The 18,757-nt window shown below is 46.6% G+C and overlaps 1 protein-coding gene across 1 annotated transcript in view; it reads left to right on the forward strand.

Annotated features, from left to right (window-relative positions):
• The window catches only part of DNAH6 (dynein axonemal heavy chain 6), a 2,460,712-nt gene that overhangs the window by 1,978,491 nt on the left and 463,464 nt on the right, over positions 1-18,757 (forward strand). Inside the window, exon 61 of the mRNA XM_086961829.1 lies at positions 17,717-17,950. Within this exon, the coding sequence (XP_086817955.1) occupies positions 17,717-17,950 (234 nt within the window). The remainder of the gene's footprint in view (positions 1-17,716; positions 17,951-18,757) is intronic.

Here is an 18,757-nt window from a genome sequence, read left to right on the forward strand (position 1 = left end):
GATAGTCTGAGGTCAGTTACCCTCAGGTCCCCCACTTCTCTTGACGTGACTTGCAGGACATCAGTTCTTTGGGCTATATGGTTGTAGGTTTGTGCTTGTGCCACTGCTGCAGGTCAGGAACTCAGTTTTTGTGCTCTAGATTTTTAGATAGTTGTCCATCATTCATGTATATATGGTGTTGAGGCAGTCCTTAAGTATTTATTGGTGGTATTCCAGATTGTCTGTGTTCAGGATGTCTGTGTCGCCTGCATTACAGTAGCATGCCACATTGAAGTATTTGATCAGGTCTGTCAAGGGGCTAGATAAACACTGAATAGAAGAGAAGGGATGAAGGTTTCCGCCTGTTCTGGACACCATGATCCATTGCATGACAGACTGGTCTGAAAGATGGCAGTAACAACAGCCTTTGTCTGTATTTGAGGTAGACGTAATCCATTTTTACAAATGAACACGCATGGCAACCTGTTACATCATCTTTGATATATAGTAATTAAAGTAGATGCTAGCAGTAGCTCAGTGTGGGAACCGAGTTACTTGCATAGGGTTGGCTATCTTGCTAGGGGTCTCTCTTACAAAGCTTGGTGTGGGACTTCGGACAGGGGTTGCGACAGTATTGCGGGGTTCTCAAAAAGATTCGCACACACTGGGGCACTGGGTAGTGCAGGCTTTATTGGTTTATACAAGCGTCGTTTGCGAATAGGCACTCTGTAAAAGGGTAGGGGTGAGTCCGCCTCTTCCGTTCTGGCCCGGCCTCCTATTCCTCGCCAGTCCCAAGGTCTTCTGGGCGTTGTAGGCCTTTTCCCTGCCGTCCTGCTGGCCTTTGGGCTCCGGTATCCCAGAAAGGAAAGAAAGAAAACAAAGTACGCTTCAGTACTAGTGCTGAGCCAAACGTTCCACGGGTAAGGGAGTGAGGGGAATCACACGTGCAAGACCCAAATCTGACTGTGGGACGTGAACCCTTGAGAAAGCCCCAAGGGTGTGAAGGGGGGGTTTTTCTTTATGCGGGTTTCCCTCGGCTACTCGTTTCCCACCCTCTGGGGTCGGACCGTACCTGGGTGAGCCACACTTCCGTGTTAGTGTGGCTGGGCGATGCGCGTCCCGCAGAGCCCCCTGGCTCCTCGCGGTACTCCACCTCAGGTCTGTAAACTGGTCCCGCCGCCGGCTTCCTCCTTGGAATCGTCCCGTAACCCAGACTCGTCTCCGACTCCGTCCGGCTCCACCTTCCTGCTTTCTCTCCGCTCTCCTTGTCCTCCGACCTCTGATCTTGATCTTCCTCCGACCTCCGCTCTTGATCTTCCTCCGAACTCCGCTCTGGATCTTCCTCCGACCTCCGCTCTCGATCTTCCTCCGACCTCCGCTCTCGATCTTCCTCCTCCTCCGTCCACTCGACTCCGCTCTCTCTCTCCTCTCTCCACCAACCTCCAACTCCGCCTCCGGGTGTCTCGCACCCCTGGCTGGACTCCGGAATGGGTTTTAGGTCGTCGGGACGGGCGTGGCGCCAATCCGTCTCCGCCCCCTTAAAGGTGTAGTCCTGTAAGCTCACGGCTGCAGGGTGTCTCCGGACAATGTCAGGTGTATTCCAGGCCTCGGTGTTCTGTGGAGAGAAAGTAGACACATTACTAGGCAGACCAGGGGGGCCCTCGTCGGGGTCCCCCGCGTCACACATCCCCCCCCTAGGATTCTCCCGATCGGGGAGAGGGTAACGAGACAGGAAGTCCGCATGGACGTTCTCGGCCCCCTTCTGGTGTCGGACCTGAAACCGAAAGGGCTGCAAGGCCAGGAACCAGCGCATGACGCGAGGGTTGTTTGAAATGTTCCGAGCCATCCATATGAGAGGGGCATGGTCCGTGTATAACAGGAAAGAGCGCCCTTCAAGGTAGTAGCGCAGCTTGTCCACCGCCCACCTGATGGCCAGGCACTCCTTTTCAATAGTCGGGTACCTAACCTCCCTCGGAAACAGCTTCCGACTGATGTAGAGAATGGGGCGGAGACCCCCCTCCCCAGAATCCTGGGACAACACCGCCCCGATACCAAAGTCAGAGGCATCCGTATGCAATACAAAGGGCTTGTTAAAGTTGGGCGAAGTAAGAACCGGCCTGGTGGTGATGGCTTTTTTAAGGGTCTGGAAGGCAGTCCACATGGCCGGCGACGGGTTGTGGAAGTCCAGGCGGGCCTGGGTTTTCCTGAGGGTATTGGTCAGGGGCGCCGCGACCTCAGAAAAGGAGGGAATAAAACGCCGGTAATACCCAACCAAACCCAAAAAGGCACGCATGTCCTTAAGAGTCTTCGGAAACGGGGTTTCCGCGATAGCCCGAACCTTTTCTTCCTGAGGTTCAATGAGTCCGTGACCTAGAAGGTACCCCAAATATTTCACTTTATGGTACCCGATCCTGGACTTCCTGGAATTGACATGTAGACCCGCCGATTCGAGCAAACTGAACACGGTATCCAGATGTTGCAAGTGTGTCTCCCAGGAGGGACTGAAGATGATGATGTCATCAAGATAAGCGGAGCAATATTGATGATGCCCCCTTAGAACCGTGTTCATGAGTCTCTGGAACGTGGCGGGCGCCCCATGTAGACCGAAGGGCAAAACCGTAAACTCGAACAGCCCCTCCGAGGTGGAAAAGGCCGTCTTTTTCCTGTCCTCTTCGCGCAGGGGCACCTGCCAGTACCCCTTCGTCAGGTCCAGAGTACTGATATATTTTGCCTCCCCGAGTTTCTCGATGAGCTCATCGATCCGGGGTATGGGGTAGGAATCACAAGCCGACACTTCGTTTAATGCCCGGAAGTCCATGCAAAAACGGCTGCTGCCGTCTGGTTTGGGCACCATGACTATGGGCGACGACCACTCACTCCGGGAAGGCCGTATCACCCCTAACCTGAGCATTTCTGCCACCTCTTTTGCTATGGCTTCCCGCTTAGCCTCAGGGATTCTATACGGTCGTTGCTTGACCACGGTACCAGGCGGCGTCTCGATTCGGTGCTCAGCCAAAGAGGTTTTTCCCGGAAGGTCCGAGAAGATGGATGCGTGTTTCCTCAGTACCGGACGGAGGCCCTTCTGCTCGGCCTCAAACAATTCCTCGCTGACAACCAAGTCCTCCATCGTGGAGCCGAGGGGCTTGGCGGGATTCAGGACCAGATGGGCCGCCCTGGGTGGGGTTCCCAGCCATTTTTTTAGGAGATTTATGTGAAAAATCTGAGTCTTTCTGCTGGTGAGACGGAGCCGATATGTCGTTTTACCGATCGTCTCAATGACCTCATAGGGGCCTTGCCACTCGTTACTAAACTTTTTGGACAGTGATGGCAGCAACACCAGGGCCCAGTCACCTACTTTTAGCGACCTCCACTTTTTCCCCTTGTTATAATGGGTCTGTTGGTGCTTCTGACTGTCCTCCAAGTGTGTAAACGCGAGTTCCCTGATCTTTCCTAATTTGTTCCTCAGATTCGAGCTGTATTCTAGAAGACTTCTTACTTCACCGCCTTGTTCCTTTTCCCACATATCCTTTGTCATATCCAGAAGGCTTCGCGGCTGTCTCCCATACAGCATCTCGAAAGAGGAACACCCCAAGCTGCTTTGTCGCTGGCCCCTGATCACATATAGGGCTAAGGGCAACAGGGAGTCCCAGTCGGAGTGGTTTACCTCGACCATTTTCTTCAGGACCGTTTTCAAGGTCCTGTTGTAACGTTCAACCAGCCCATCCGTTTGTGGGTGGTACACGGACGTCTTGATCTGGTGTAAGCCCAACAACTGACATACCTCCTGCATAACTTTGGACATGAATGGGGTCCCCTGGTCCGTGAGGATTTCTTTAGGGAATCCGACTCGAGAAAACAACTCGAGGAATTTGTCGGCAATGTTCCTGGAGGTGGGGGTCTTTAGAGGAAATGCCTCAGGAAATCTAGTGGCGTAGTCCACGATAACGAGTGCATATCTAAACCCTTTTTTTGTGGTTGTCAAAGGGCCTATTAGATCCATCCCCACTCTCTCGAATGGGGTCCCAATGACTGGCAGAGGTTGTAAGGGCACCGCCACCGGACGTTGGGCATTCTTCCGTTGACATAGGTCACAGGTTTGACAGTGTTTTTTTATGTCGCTGTAGATACCCGGCCAGTAGAAGTTCCGGAGGACATTCTGGGTCGTTTTTTCGCTCCCGATGTGTCCCGCCAGTAAGTGGGTATGGGCATAGTACATTATCTGGTCGCGGAAACAGACCGGTACCAGCAGTTGCATCGGGTCATCCTTAGAGGGTACTCTATACAAAAGTTCTTCTTTTATCAGAAAGTGGGGGTAGGAGAGACTAGGATTAGTTAAGCTAGCATGGGCCTGTTCCCAAGCATTGATGAGGGTCTCGTCATTAGCCTGGGCAAACCGGAAAGATCTATCTCCTTCCCAGGGACCCGTGGACAGCAAGTTGGGTAGAGACTCTCCCTGATCCTTGTCTCGGCCCAGCCGGCGTTTGAAGAGGTTCAGGAAGTTCGGGTTATCGGTGCCCAAGATCAATGGTTCGGGTAGGGCATCCATGACCCCCACTTTCACTACCATCTGTTCCATCCCCTCTAGACCTAGCGGAATGTTAGCCACTGGATACTCCTTTACGTCCCCATGTACGCATTTGATGTACACACTGTTCTCTGGTACTAACTGTTCTGGAGTCACATATATCCCTTGTATGACGGATTGTTTGCAGCCGGAATCAAGAAGGGCCCTAACCATCACCCCATTAACAGAAACACTCACATGAAAGGATCCTCCTAGCTCAGCCGAGTACAACACTGATTTTGGCAGATAGTTAACGTCCATTGGTTCTTCATGCGCTCTTTTCAGGGGGCACAGACGGGCTATGTGGCCCCACTGGCCACAATCGAAACACTGTGGGCCCCGGAAAGGGGGATGATCGCCAGCCGGGGGTCGGGGTGGAGGAGGGAGGGGTCCCGACGATGCCCTTGGTCTTCGCTCAGGTCTTGTCGGTCCTTTGCTTGGCTTCTCTGGTTCCACATTATGTAGACGGGGTTGGGCCCGGGCGTAGGTGGTGGCCATCTCCATGGCTTGAGCCGTGTTCAAGTTCGAGTGCTGGCGTAGCCACCGCTGTGTCCCATATGGAAGGGCTTCTAAATACTGTTCAAGGTAGATTCTGTCCATGATTTGCTCCTTGGTACTTGTGGATGGGGTGAGCCACTTGTCGGCCGCGGTTTTTAAACGAAAGAACAAGGTCTTGGGGTTGTCTCCAGCTTGTCCCCTCTCCTTACGGAACCTGACCCTATAGGCTTCGGCATCTAAGCCTAGGTGATCCAAAATCACAGTTTTGATTTGGGCATACGGGGTAGTACCGTTGTTGTTCGCGACCTGGTAGGCTGCTTGGGCCTCCCCACTCAACAACGGGGCCAGGAAAAACGGCCACTTGTCCACAGTCCATCCACAAGCAAGGGCCACCCTTTCAAAATTAGTCAGAAATGCGTCTGGGTCCTCGCCCGGGACATATTTTTGCAGGGATATGCCTGCGGGCGTGGGGTTAGCTCTGGTCTCACGTACAGGGACCGTGGCCGGGTCTCCCGTTACTCTCATTCCTTCCAATTGTTGTACTACGGAACTCCGGAACGTATCCCGGTCTAATTGGGCTGCCGCTAGCTGTTGCTCCACTGCCCATGCCAGCTGTTCTTGGCCCTTCACGAGGGCTTGCAGGATCGCATCCATCGTTGTGTCCTCGATGCTGCTCCCAGTTACGATGCCCGCATTCTCCACCACTTGTGGGACTTCGGACAGGGGTTGCGACAGTATTGCGGGGTTCTCAAAAAGATTCGCACACACTGGGGCACTGGGTAGTGCAGGCTTTATTGGTTTATACAAGCGTCGTTTGCGAATAGGCACTCTGTAAAAGGGTAGGGGTGAGTCCGCCTCTTCCGTTCTGGCCCGGCCTCCTATTCCTCGCCAGTCCCAAGGTCTTCTGGGCGTTGTAGGCCTTTTCCCTGCCGTCCTGCTGGCCTTTGGGCTCCGGTATCCCAGAAAGGAAAGAAAGAAAACAAAGTACGCTTCAGTACTAGTGCTGAGCCAAACGTTCCACGGGTAAGGGAGTGAGGGGAATCACACGTGCAAGACCCAAATCTGACTGTGGGACGTGAACCCTTGAGAAAGCCCCAAGGGTGTGAAGGGGGGGTTTTTCTTTATGCGGGTTTCCCTCGGCTACTCGTTTCCCACCCTCTGGGGTCGGACCGTACCTGGGTGAGCCACACTTCCGTGTTAGTGTGGCTGGGCGATGCGCGTCCCGCAGAGCCCCCTGGCTCCTCGCGGTACTCCACCTCAGGTCTGTAAACTGGTCCCGCCGCCGGCTTCCTCCTTGGAATCGTCCCGTAACCCAGACTCGTCTCCGACTCCGTCCGGCTCCACCTTCCTGCTTTCTCTCCGCTCTCCTTGTCCTCCGACCTCTGATCTTGATCTTCCTCCGACCTCCGCTCTTGATCTTCCTCCGAACTCCGCTCTGGATCTTCCTCCGACCTCCGCTCTCGATCTTCCTCCGACCTCCGCTCTCGATCTTCCTCCTCCTCCGTCCACTCGACTCCGCTCTCTCTCTCCTCTCTCCACCAACCTCCAACTCCGCCTCCGGGTGTCTCGCACCCCTGGCTGGACTCCGGAATGGGTTTTAGGTCGTCGGGACGGGCGTGGCGCCAATCCGTCTCCGCCCCCTTAAAGGTGTAGTCCTGTAAGCTCACGGCTGCAGGGTGTCTCCGGACAATGTCAGGTGTATTCCAGGCCTCGGTGTTCTGTGGAGAGAAAGTAGACACATTACTAGGCAGACCAGGGGGGCCCTCGTCGGGGTCCCCCGCGTCACACTTGGTTAATTGAGTAGTGATGCCATGCATAAATTAACCCAAACTTATGCACTGGGCAGAAATGTTCAGACAAGGGGGACTGCCTGAATTTTACCTCTGTACTCTTACCTTAAAACGCCACTAACCAGGTAATCTTCCCATAATAAAGTAAGTGATATTACTCTACTGTTCCTTGATTTTCAGTAGGGGCAGTTTAAGTGCCTTGCCCTCCCTACTCCAACCCTACCCCTTCCACCACCCCAGCAAGAATCTAGAGCTGAGCTGCCTAGTTTGTAGACGTATCCCTGGGGCAGCCTGGCATCTGGAAGCATCATATAAAAAACATACAAGTATATATTTTCATTGGTAAAACCAAATTATGCAGAGAGATGCATCTTTGACCTGCAGCCTCAATTACACTGATGTCAGCACAGAAATCAATGCACCTTGAAGACCTAGTCTAGTGGTACTGTGGATTGCTTATCTGGAAAATGACATTGGAATAGTAGCTAGCCCAAAATAATTTTGTAATTTTGTATTTTAGCACATAAGAAGCTGCACAAGACATGCCTGACTATCTACCTGAGCCCTGAAACTTGATTTATATTACGCTGTGTCCTGTGGGTCAGTAGGTTTTCCCTCTCTCTCTCTCCCTCCCTCCCTCCCTCTTGCTCCCTCTCTCCCCTCCCAGGCTGCTCAAGAGCGCTTCTCTTTGACTTAGAAGCCCTGCCTGTTACACTTGCAAAGTCAATATCAAAGATTGTGGCACTGTTTTCTATTATAGCCTCTTGCATTCTTGCTTTCCTTTCCAGCTACGTCTACCCCCTATTTGGAGAGATCCTTTCGCTGAATATGTAAAGAACTCAGCTGATCCAAGACGTTCACTTGATCCAACCCAGTATTCTGCTGGTGACCTAAAACATGCTGTACCAAGACTGCCATTTTGGTACACGGTAAAATATTTTAACTCTTAATTAACAAGGTTACACTCTGGAACCTACCCTATATTCAAGCCAGACCAATAGATATCTAACCAGTTTGAAGTAAAGGATTACATCCTGTTCTTCTGTGTCACCCCTTTAAACTGAGATTGTCATCTAAAATCTATAAGCCTAACTCAATTGATGCATGTTTTAAGCTTCTTCTAAAGATCAGACTTATCCATACTTGAATCTCATATGTTTCTCTTGAATCCTATGCAGTCAACTGCCTTACTTCAAGAGTTTGACCTTTCCTGTTTGCCCCCAGCTACCAGTTAGTAGCTAGCCAAAGTTCGCCCCTGCCAACCAAAGTTTGCTTGCAAATCCAAATAATTATTTGCACCTGAATACAACAGGATTGCCTGTCTCCGCTTCCTTCCATGAGCTATTGCAGAGACTGATCTCTGGTAATTCAAGGTTGGAATGAGTTCTCAATCGCTTATTCTCATCCATGGTATCATTTTGTGGTGCTGTGTTGGTGGACTCCGCTGCTGCAACCCACGTTTCTTTGGGCCATACTGTCAAAAGGAGCTCTTGCTTTAGGCATTTGATTTAGTCTGCCTTTCTTTGCTACTATGCAGTTTGTTGCCATGGGGATAGCTAGTCATGCTGTAGGTGTTCAGATTTAGCTTGGCACTTGCTTGGTCTGCTATTTGCTTCTTTTTTAGGTCGAGCCTGGGCAGCACATGTGCTGCTCTGCGAGGCATGCTGTATTCAGGTATTGACTTGAAGCTCCGTTCCTTTTCCTCCCATTAATTGTGGGTTTGTAATGCGCTAGAATCGACTCCCGAAGGAGTATCTCTGCGCAGTAGACTGCTGGGGAACCCGTCCTGGCTTTCCCTGTGAGATGGTCCCTACTGGGTATCTCCAAGGTGAAACCAGGCATCCCCGTCGTATGTGGGGGGTCGTTGTGGAGATGAGGCAAGCTAATGCCCAGAGTTGCCGAGTGTGATCCCTGGTTAGAGTAGGCACCGAGATGAGAATTATCGAGTCCGCTGACCCTGGTCCACGACCCTGCCGTGTCGGGAATTGAACCCTGGTCCCGGGCCGTCCTCTGCTCTTGGGTCTGCCGCCTCTAACCAGTGAGCCACACCACTCCACTCCCATCTTTTCAATTGGCTCCTGTTACTGTCCGTTATAAATGGTTGATTTTGATTCATGAATTGGCTTAGTAGTCCCTCCACAGTAACGCCTTGTCTGCATTTGTAACCTCCCATGAGGACTGGACTTCTTACTTGTTAGTTACACGGTCTGTATTATCTACAGTCTGTGAGCGCTATTTTCTTTAATGTCTGTGTTTTAGCTGCTGTTGCCGGCACAATAGGCTCTTCCCTAACCCACCCTGTTTTCCTGGCAGCGCGCCGCCCAAACATGGACGCTGCGCTTTTTTTGTGAAAGATACCTTTCTTTACCTTTGCATAGCACAGCACTTCTGCACATGCTATGCTACTTCATTGCCAGTCACCCTGCTTGATATTTTTTAATTAATTTATGTGACCACACACCAATACCAGCCCTCCTGCTCGGCCTCGCACTCTACTGCTGGGGTGAGGTGCCAGCGTTTGGCGTCCCCACGCTTGTTAACTATTTTGTCTTAAAGCACTGGAGAAGTGTGGCTCAATGATTAGAGCTTTATACAACAAAATTTGCCACCCCGCTCATTCCATTAGCCCTTGATTATAGGCAACACATCAGCTTCAGTCGGATATGTTAGGTATTTTATTTACCTTTGTTTTCAAATCTTTTCATCAAAAAATCATAACTTCTCATGGCAGAGAAGGAACACTACACATATAACAAATAAATACATTAACAACAATACAGTATTTACAACGTGAACAAAATCACAAAGTGAATCATACAAAACAACTGTACCAATTTCAGGATGTTCAAAAAAAGGTGCAAGATAAATATGCAAGCCTCAATGACCATAAATGAACAAAGTTTTTGAACAATATTCGACAGATTCACATTAACAAGGAGATGTCACATTACACAAATGTTGTAATTCTACAAACTCTCAGTGATCAAAAATTACGTCTCCTTTCATGCCGACGCGTTTCGAACTCCAAACAATAGTTTTGGGTTCTCTTCAGGGCCTGGTTGCTTTCTGTCTGTATGTGTGTGAAAGAAAGGTAACAGTATGTGAATGTCAGTATGTAGCCTCCTTATTTCACACTGCTAGTGATGTACCACATTCAAAAGTGATAGTACCTTATTTGTCGCTGTAGTTCTCATATAGGATTTTGTGCATCAATGGGACTGTCGTCTGAAGGAAGTTAAATTAAAAAAATCAATTTCAAGCATCGTTCTATGCTAGCTAGCTCTGCTGTGACCTCATGTCAAAGCACTGCTGAACGTACCTTTCAGTGTTTATGGGTCCGTATGGGGGCCATCCCTACGCACGGTGAAGTTTTTTGACCTAGGGGAAAGGCGGGGATAGATTTACTATCATTGCGCTTCTGTAGTACTCTCAATGGGCAAGGAGCATTATGAGAATGATTCCTACCTTTTTTGCGTGCACCGCGCGCTTCGGGAGCCGCTGGCTCCGTTATCAGCTGATTTCGATCGGTTTCTCTTTGTACGGGTCCCGTGTGTGTTCCCGTGTTGCTTCTAGTTGCGCACTGTTTAAAAGGACGAGGGAATTAGTTTATGTCCCTGTAGCGGGCAACGGTTGTATCTAACACCCTTTAGTTCAGCTCACCTCGTTTCCAGCGTCTTACTCCCACTCAGACTCCGCTCGCTATGGAAGGCGGCGGCCTGGTTGCTAGGTAACTAAAAGGCTAATCTGGGACCATAGGCGTTCTGGGTTATGTAGTTCACTCGAAATGCGCTGAGTGCAACAGAAGCATTATTCTAACTTGCCTGGTGTTCTACCCTTCAGTCAAGGGGGCCATAACAAACCCCGTGGAGCCCCACGCAATTATGACATTATAGCCTGGACACTTCAGAAAGTGAATTTAGTCCATTTTGCGTGCTATTAAATTTTAGAATGAGATATGCTTCTTTCCTGAGGAGTGTTTCTTCGATATCAATTGGGCCCTTATTGCCGCTTGGCGCTATTGTCCAAAGTACAGTCCATTTAAAATCCATTTCACTGTGATTTTGATCCAGGAAATGTTGGACCATTGGAGCGCTTACAACTTTCCTTTTGATTTTTATTTTAATGCCAGCCGCGCCCCTTTCTTTAGACGCGACTTGTCTGTAGAAAGGTGTACCGCCGCTATTAAAGTGAAAGCGCAGAATGGGGCGGTTTTACAAATAAAAAGAACCCGATATGTTTGTCAGCTTGATAAACAAATCATTTTTTAGGGGTAAAAGCACCCCATACCTCGCTTTCTTTTTACAATTCTTTACAAGAGCCACATATAAAGAAAGGGGCGTAGCCGCCATTAAAGTAAAAACGCGTGGCATGAGCTGCTTTTGCAAACCAGCATTTGCGAGAGTTTAAGTAATTGGCATTGTAAATGACAATGCCTTTTATTTAACTGTTTTGAAAACCAACACCTAAATAAAAGGCATTGTCATTTACAGTGCCAACAGCACAAACTCTCGCAAATGCTAGACCTATTGCATTGCAAATGCTTGTTTCACAGTTGAAAAGGGTAACCCCTCATAAAAACTATGTGCAGTGCAAAATATTGATTTCCTGGCTCTCTTTGATTAGCTTTTTAAAATATTGACTTACGCTTGGGAACAACATACATAACAGTATTTTTCATTAGGTACTTTTTTGGGTGTCTATTTTATGAAACATGTTTTCTATTTAAGTTGGAAAGCTTTTGAGTTAAACACTGTCCGGCTATGTCTGTGCTATCAAAATACATAACACTATACAATTAAGTCAAAAGAAAAGACTAAAAATTAAATGAATTATATATACAAGGCATTCAATGAGTTTCATTATAACGAATATTTCTATGACTGCCCCTGTTTAGAGATGACTGGACCATATCGCAGTGTGAAAGTCATCCGTGTTGGGTTTTTAAGATGTAGCATCAGTACACTGACTTTTTAGCTTAACTCTATGAGATCACCCAGGTTAACCCACTTGGAGTGAGGGGTCCTTTGTGGAAACTTCTGCCATAAAGGAGCCCAGTTTTGCTAATGTCCAAGAACAACTTTAATTTTTTACGGTTCTGCTATGAACAGCTTTGGCGACTATGGGTGGACCTATTGTTTTTTATGAATAACGTATACTTAAGAGTGAGCTTTGAATTAGTCCCTTTGTCCTGAAATTATGTCTTTGTTGTTAATCTCAGTCGTCTGCTTCCTGATTCAATAGTTTTCTTCCCTATTATTGAGTTTGTCCTGCATATATACTAGCAGATTTTCCAGAAATTATGGTTGTCTACAGCAGAATTTCCATCCACATGGGTAGACATTGAAATGTTTGGATTGTACATCTGATGAGGAGGTACTTTGTGAATACCCACATTTTTCATCCTGTGGACATGCTGTGGTGGTTTCCTTGCATGTCATTTTCTTGTGCTTACCTTACTGTATTGTTTCGTCCTCTTTTCCTGGTAGAGATTTTCAGAGGTTAATCTGTGGAGGTTTTGTGGGATACTTCATTCTAGATATGACTGGTTCACCTCCAGCCTTCTCAGTTAATTTACCTCTGCCTACTGGTGTGAACGATTGCAGATTTGGCTGAGTTAGCATGGCAGAGTTTCCTCACCTCTTAATCTGCATTTTTAAGTCTTAGCTAGCGTAGGCTGCGCATGCGCAGTCTCGCTTGCGAGATCTTATGTTTTAGGATAGATTTCACTAGCAAGGTTAAGCCCCGACCCTCTTTTCCATTGACTGGCGTCCCCGTTTAGGGTAAACGGTGGCCAGCCATTGGAAAAGAGCGTCCTCTGACGTACAGCTTTCTCTTTCTAGTCCGTCCCATTCGGATGGACTTCCCCGACTTACTGCTGGTGTAAAAGGTTTCTCATCTTCTTTATGGGGCGAAACAGATGGCCCCCTAAAGAAGATAATAAACATTTTACGCCAGCAGGAAGTAAAGAGAAAAAAGTGTACGTCATGGCGTCTGCGACGTAAATACTTGTGTTGTTCTCCGTTCTTTTAAACACTCACTGCTTGTTATTAAGATAATGTCAGCGTATCATCATGTTTAAGTGCTCCCGATGTTGGCAGGTACATAAGAGACCGTCTCCACTAACCCTTTGCTTTTGCAGTGGAAAAATCAGATTTCCCTAGTGCATAGACCTCTTTCCAGCTGGAAGCCCTGACCCCTGCGCATGGCTCAAGGTAACTTCCAAACAGGAAGTGTTTGGAAGGGAAAGGCTGCGGTTGATGGCGGCCAATGGCTCCAGGGGTTGGTTGGCGTGGACCAATGAGTGGGCCACGGGGGCGGTGCCGGGCAGCAGGCTAGGTTGCTGGCCTTGGGCTGTTAAAGTGGAAGCAGGCTGCAGGGCTCCTCTCCTTTCACATACTGTGTCCTGCGTGCTTGGCTCCCTCCGCGGCACCGAACAGGGGTCAAGTGAAAGACAAAGGAAGATGGTGAAGAGTTGGCTGACAACCGTCTGCAGGGGACTCTTCCTGTCGCAGCCTTTGCCTCTTTTCTCTATTGCCTGTGACTCTTCGGGAGGCGGGTGAAGAGAATCAAATGCGGACAGCTGGGGACGTGCGCATTGATCCCTCGCCCCCAATAGCTCGAATGCCTGCGATCGATTTTAAGGAGAAATGGTAAGCTATTGCGGTCATCCGGTTTCTTTGAAGATTCAATTCTCCCCGAGCGGCCTCTGACTGAGATCCGCGAAGTTTAGAGTCCCTCTGGAAAGAAAATGGCCCCTGCATTCCGAGAATTCCTCGCCGCTTTACCTCCTGTGTTTAGGTGTTGTGTGCAGGACCTAATGTGTGGCTTCACCAAAGCTTTGACTACTTATGTTGCAGTTGAGTCGGTAGGAATACAGCGTTTTCAGTTAAGTGGATGACCTTCAAGCGCTCCTAGAAGTTCATTGACGTTGGTTCTGTGGCGAAGAGCGAATGAGGACATTTTAGGGATTTGCGACCAAGGATAAATGTATTATAGGTAATTTTTTTATTTGTTTTTATGTTCCTTCCAGAATCCAAACTAAAGCCATGTAACCACTGATCTTACTGCATCTTCAGTTCATCTACCTATTTTTTTTCTTGCACCAAAATGACTGACCACGTAGATCATTCATGGGATGGCACTTGTTATTGTCAGTTCATTAATTGGTTTCTGCGTGGGAGCATAATGCAGCTGGACGTATCAGTTTTTTAGAATACTGCACAAAAGGAGCATATGCACATTCGTTAGTGCTACGGGTTCTTCTGTGTTGTGCTTTTAGTATTGTTTAAAAAGGGCTCCACATTGTGGCAAAGCATAATAGATGAACGATTAAGTTTTTTTGCAAACTTCTATGCTGCAGTTGCCATGATTCTTTTTATTGATTTGTAACACACCCACTCATCAGCCGAATAATATGTAGGTACAAGTTGACCACCCTTTCAATGTCACTAGACGGCAGATGTCCATGTAGCACTTAGGGAGTTAGTCTATAAATCCGCAAGATCGAGGATCCGCACACTTCAACTGTGATCACCCTCTGCTTTAAGTCTGTTTATAGCTAGCTCTTTTAATAGAGCTTTAGTTCCTTAGCCAGTTCCTGTTCTCTATTGCTGGGCCTCCTTACAAATGCATAAAAAGCTGTTTGTACATCTGAAAAATGTGCTATAAACGCACATTTAATTATTTCTCATCCATACGTTATAAACGCACTGGGTGAATAACCAATTTTTTTAAACAATATTATTCACTGCAGCGGAGTTATTTTATTGTTTTGGTCGCTGCTATAGTGATTATGTAAGCCTTTTGACCTAGCCAATTCTTGTTGATGATTTTAAATACTTCAGGAAAGCAGAAGTCCTATTTAGGGGGCCCCATTACACTTGTGCTGCCATGGCAAACCAATTCTTTACCTTTTCATCGAAATGTTTGGAATCTGATTGACATTCATGCTTAATTAAGGTAAAATTTTTCAAGCATGCAGTGGAGATGAGTTGGGTATCTAGGCAGTTTAGTATAACCATGAGTTGGTGTTAACCAAAAGAAGGTGATTGAAAACTGTAAAGCTGGGTACATTCTCGGTCCCTTGAGGAGACCTCAGGTGTCAAACCTCTGCATCCGTGTTTACCCCTCCCTCATGATGCAGGTCCTCTTGGATCATCTGACTGCAGAGTGACTTAGCGTTGTGAAGGTTGTGGCTAATGGCCTGATTAGCTATGCCATCATCTTGATGGAGCAAGATTAAAGTGCCACGTTGTCTTAATGCCAGCACCCCTACTGCACTGGTCGAGAAAGTCGCCAAAGTAATAAGAAGTTGCAAACTTCTCGTTGTTGGGTAGTACTGGTGCCCCTTTCCACAAGAGTACATTTGAACTATTCAGAACATTTTACTATATTTTGCACACAAGTTGCTATCTCATTACGGCTTTTCCCACTATATTCTTAAAGCCCTGTGTGAAAAGTCTCCCTTTATTTACTTCTGCTTGATTCCTCTCCTTTCTTACTTCAGAATTACTCTCTCCTTACATTCCTTCCTCTGCATACCTTCTATTTATGAGTATAGCCTCCTTTCAGTCTCATACATGTCTACCATAATGCTTAATATTGTAATTATTGTCACTTCATAGATCATACACTCTTCTATAAAACCATATCCGTGTAATCTAACATTGCCTAATCTCTGCCAGCCTATCTAGCTCACCAGCCATTCACCTGAAAACATATACTACTAAAGTAACCTCTAACCTTGAATTCCGGAGTAGCATGCTACTCACTGTGAAGTGCTTCAAATCTGAACAATGCAAACATTCACCCCCAGTCATAAAGGTCTGGGTTTAATGCATCGTTCTTTTGCTCACCGCACCACCCAAGTGGATTAAACCCAGATCCTTGAGACTGGGGGTGAATGTTTGCATTGTTCAGCATTCCGTCCATAATTTGATCCTTTTGATCATGTGATTGGTGTCAAGAGAACTAAAAAACTGAAGCTGGTAGCAGGGAATTTTCAGACCATGAATAGAGGTGGAAATGAAATGGGTAGTTACGTACACCTATAAAAAACAAGCATTAAAAATGCAATAGCTCTTGCCTTTTATTAAGTTAAAGCCATTTGCTTTGCTATACAATACCATTAGCAAAGCAAATGGCTTTAACTTAACCAAAGGCGAGACCTGTTGCATTTTCAATGCTTGTTTCCAGTCTTGATAGGATTACCACATCATTCATGCTTTCCCAAAACCACATTCCTCCAATTACAGACTCATGTATTACAACATTTGTATGAAATAAACCAAATATAAAAATAAAGTATGCTGGAGTGTGAAAAATAGTGACGAACAGCCTAGTAACACTTGAAAAAAATTAACATCATTTAAAAGCAGTGGCACAAGACGATGATGTGTGGGGAGGGGCGGACCAGGGATCAACTGGTGAGGTGAGCGGAGAGAGAAAGTGTCATGGACAGGAGACTTGGGAACAGAAAAATAATTTGATGCCAGTGAAAGTATATGGAACTCAATTTTTAGGATGTTTATATCTCCGAAAGGCCATTGGCTAATACCAACACTGGTGGACTGCCCTGTTAGCCAATCCCTAAATGCAGCTGTTGAATGGTTTAAGTGGGCTAAACCAGTGGCTGGAGTGGGTTATCCAAAATCCTCTGTCTGTATACCATAGCTGTATGTGTGCGTTTTTGTGTCTGTATTTGATGTGTTGTGTGCTGTCTGTTTTGTGATGGCAATGCTTCTCTCCAAGTCCAGTAGGATAACACTGTACATGCTACAACTCACTCGCACGATTCTTGTTTTTAAATACTCAATTAGACTCTATATAATAAATCGCATATTTTCATAAATTGAGGCTAGTTTTCCCTTTTCGTTTGTGTAATAAAGTAAAATCCTATTAATCAAAATATAGTTTTTGCTAACCTCTACTTTTGATGGATCCACAATTTTGTATGTTGTTGGCAGATCATTTTCTATTTTTCAAATATTTTTGCTGACCAACACTATTTTATGAAATACACTTTTATAATTGCATTAAAATCCCTTCATATTCAATCTGTATATTCATATAAAGAATGTGGTGTTTAAATATCGTATCCGTCCGTCTATCTTACTGATTTGAGTCATCACCAGAAACGAATCATCAAGGTTCATTGGTCTCTTCTTCATGTTGGTTGTAGAAATAAAGTTATAAGTGCATTCAGGTATGCATTTCTAGGGTATGACACTATTGCACAAATGTCATTCATTGCACATGACATGTATTCTGGCGTCACACACTGATTAACTTGGTGTTAGCCATTGTTCTAGATCTGTGGCCCTCCTTTCCTTTGGGCTCAGTGTATGGGAATAGTTATTGTGATAAGTATATGTGAGGAGAACGTTGATGATCAAACATGAGGAGCGAGCTTGATATCTGCATAAACTGACACTTCGGGATGAGTGTGGTATGGCACTCCGGCGAACATACGGGAAAGAAATGTGTGATGGACGATTGCGCTTAGCAGGTGTGAAGAACATATGTGACCAACAAGTGTGGGGGCCATTTTAGACGAACTTGTGGAAGGTTCATAACTGATGATTAGGTATGACGTTCACCTATAATGAGCATAAATGGCGAGCACAGGTATTAGGAATATATGACGGTGATAGAAAAAAAAGTTAAAACTAAATATTCACTTGAGTGCAGCCATGCTATAAAAGCCTATTGTTAAATTCGGTAATTGCAATCCCGTGCTGTATTAATGTTAGTGTGTTTGTATATACAATTTACTGTAATACATTTTCTCATCTACTGGCGTGACAAATCACCTGGAGCGAATGCAGCAGTAGTGAATGAGATACGCACGCCAAAACGCTTTGACACTTGCTTTTTTTCTTCACAGCTATTCAACACAACTATTGATACTTCTGAAAAAAGTGATGTCTTAGAAGTTCGGCTGGCAACACTGTTGAGACAAACTCTACTGACAGCCTATACCAATGTTTCAAGGGGCCTTTTCGAAAAACACAAACTGATCTACAGCTTTATGCTCTGTGTGGACATTATGCGGCAAAAACAAGAAATCACAGAACCAGAGTGGAATTTTTTTCTCCGGGGTGTTGCTGGTATGGATAAGGTTTGTATTGAATGATCTTATGACAAGTAAGCATATGGTATCTGGTTGTATCTTTCGTCAGTCAGATTTGCAGAAATTGGTAACAAGTTTAGCACTCCAGTTTAAGAGTTTTGCTCCTTTGCATGTTATTTACATCGGTCACGAACAGAAACGGAGACCGTGCACTTCTTCACTGTTTGAAAACGGATAGAAGTATTCGTTCAGTTGCTCTGTACAAATTCGGCCTACTCTCCCTTTCTGAATACCCCTCTGCATTTCCATACTTTACTTCATTATTGTTGGGACACATTTTGGCGACTCCATGACTAAATTAGATCACAATGTTATGTTATAAAGGTCTCTTCTATAGCGCACGGCTACTCCATGGAGTGTCCCGGCGCTTTGGCAAAGAGAACTGAAAGAAAAAGTGCACAACACAACACCGACCGCGGGCCTTCAGAGAACTGGGAGAAAAGCCAGGTCTTCAGTTCCTTTCTGAAAGAGAGCAAACTGTTGGCTTTCCTTAATTAAGGAAAAGGGAAGCTCATTCCAGCATCGAGGTGCCAGGTAACGGAAGGAACGACCTCCAATGCGGGCACGTCTGATGGTAGGGACAACGGCTTTAGCCAGCAAAGCTGACCTTAAAGTCCTCCTGGGGGCATAGAAGGCCATACGCTTCCCGATGTATTTTGGGCCAATCGAATGGAGGGCCTTAAAGGCAAGGGTCAGGACCTTGTATGTAATTCTCTTAGAGACTGGGAGCCAATGCAGTCTCTTGAGTACCTCCGAAGCTCTGGATTGAGCTGGTTGATCAATGGATCAACAATT

Source organism: Lissotriton vulgaris, chromosome 3_1 (assembly GCF_964263255.1).
Source record: "Lissotriton vulgaris chromosome 3_1, aLisVul1.2, whole genome shotgun sequence".
Classification (NCBI taxonomy): domain Eukaryota; kingdom Metazoa; phylum Chordata; class Amphibia; order Caudata; family Salamandridae; genus Lissotriton; species Lissotriton vulgaris.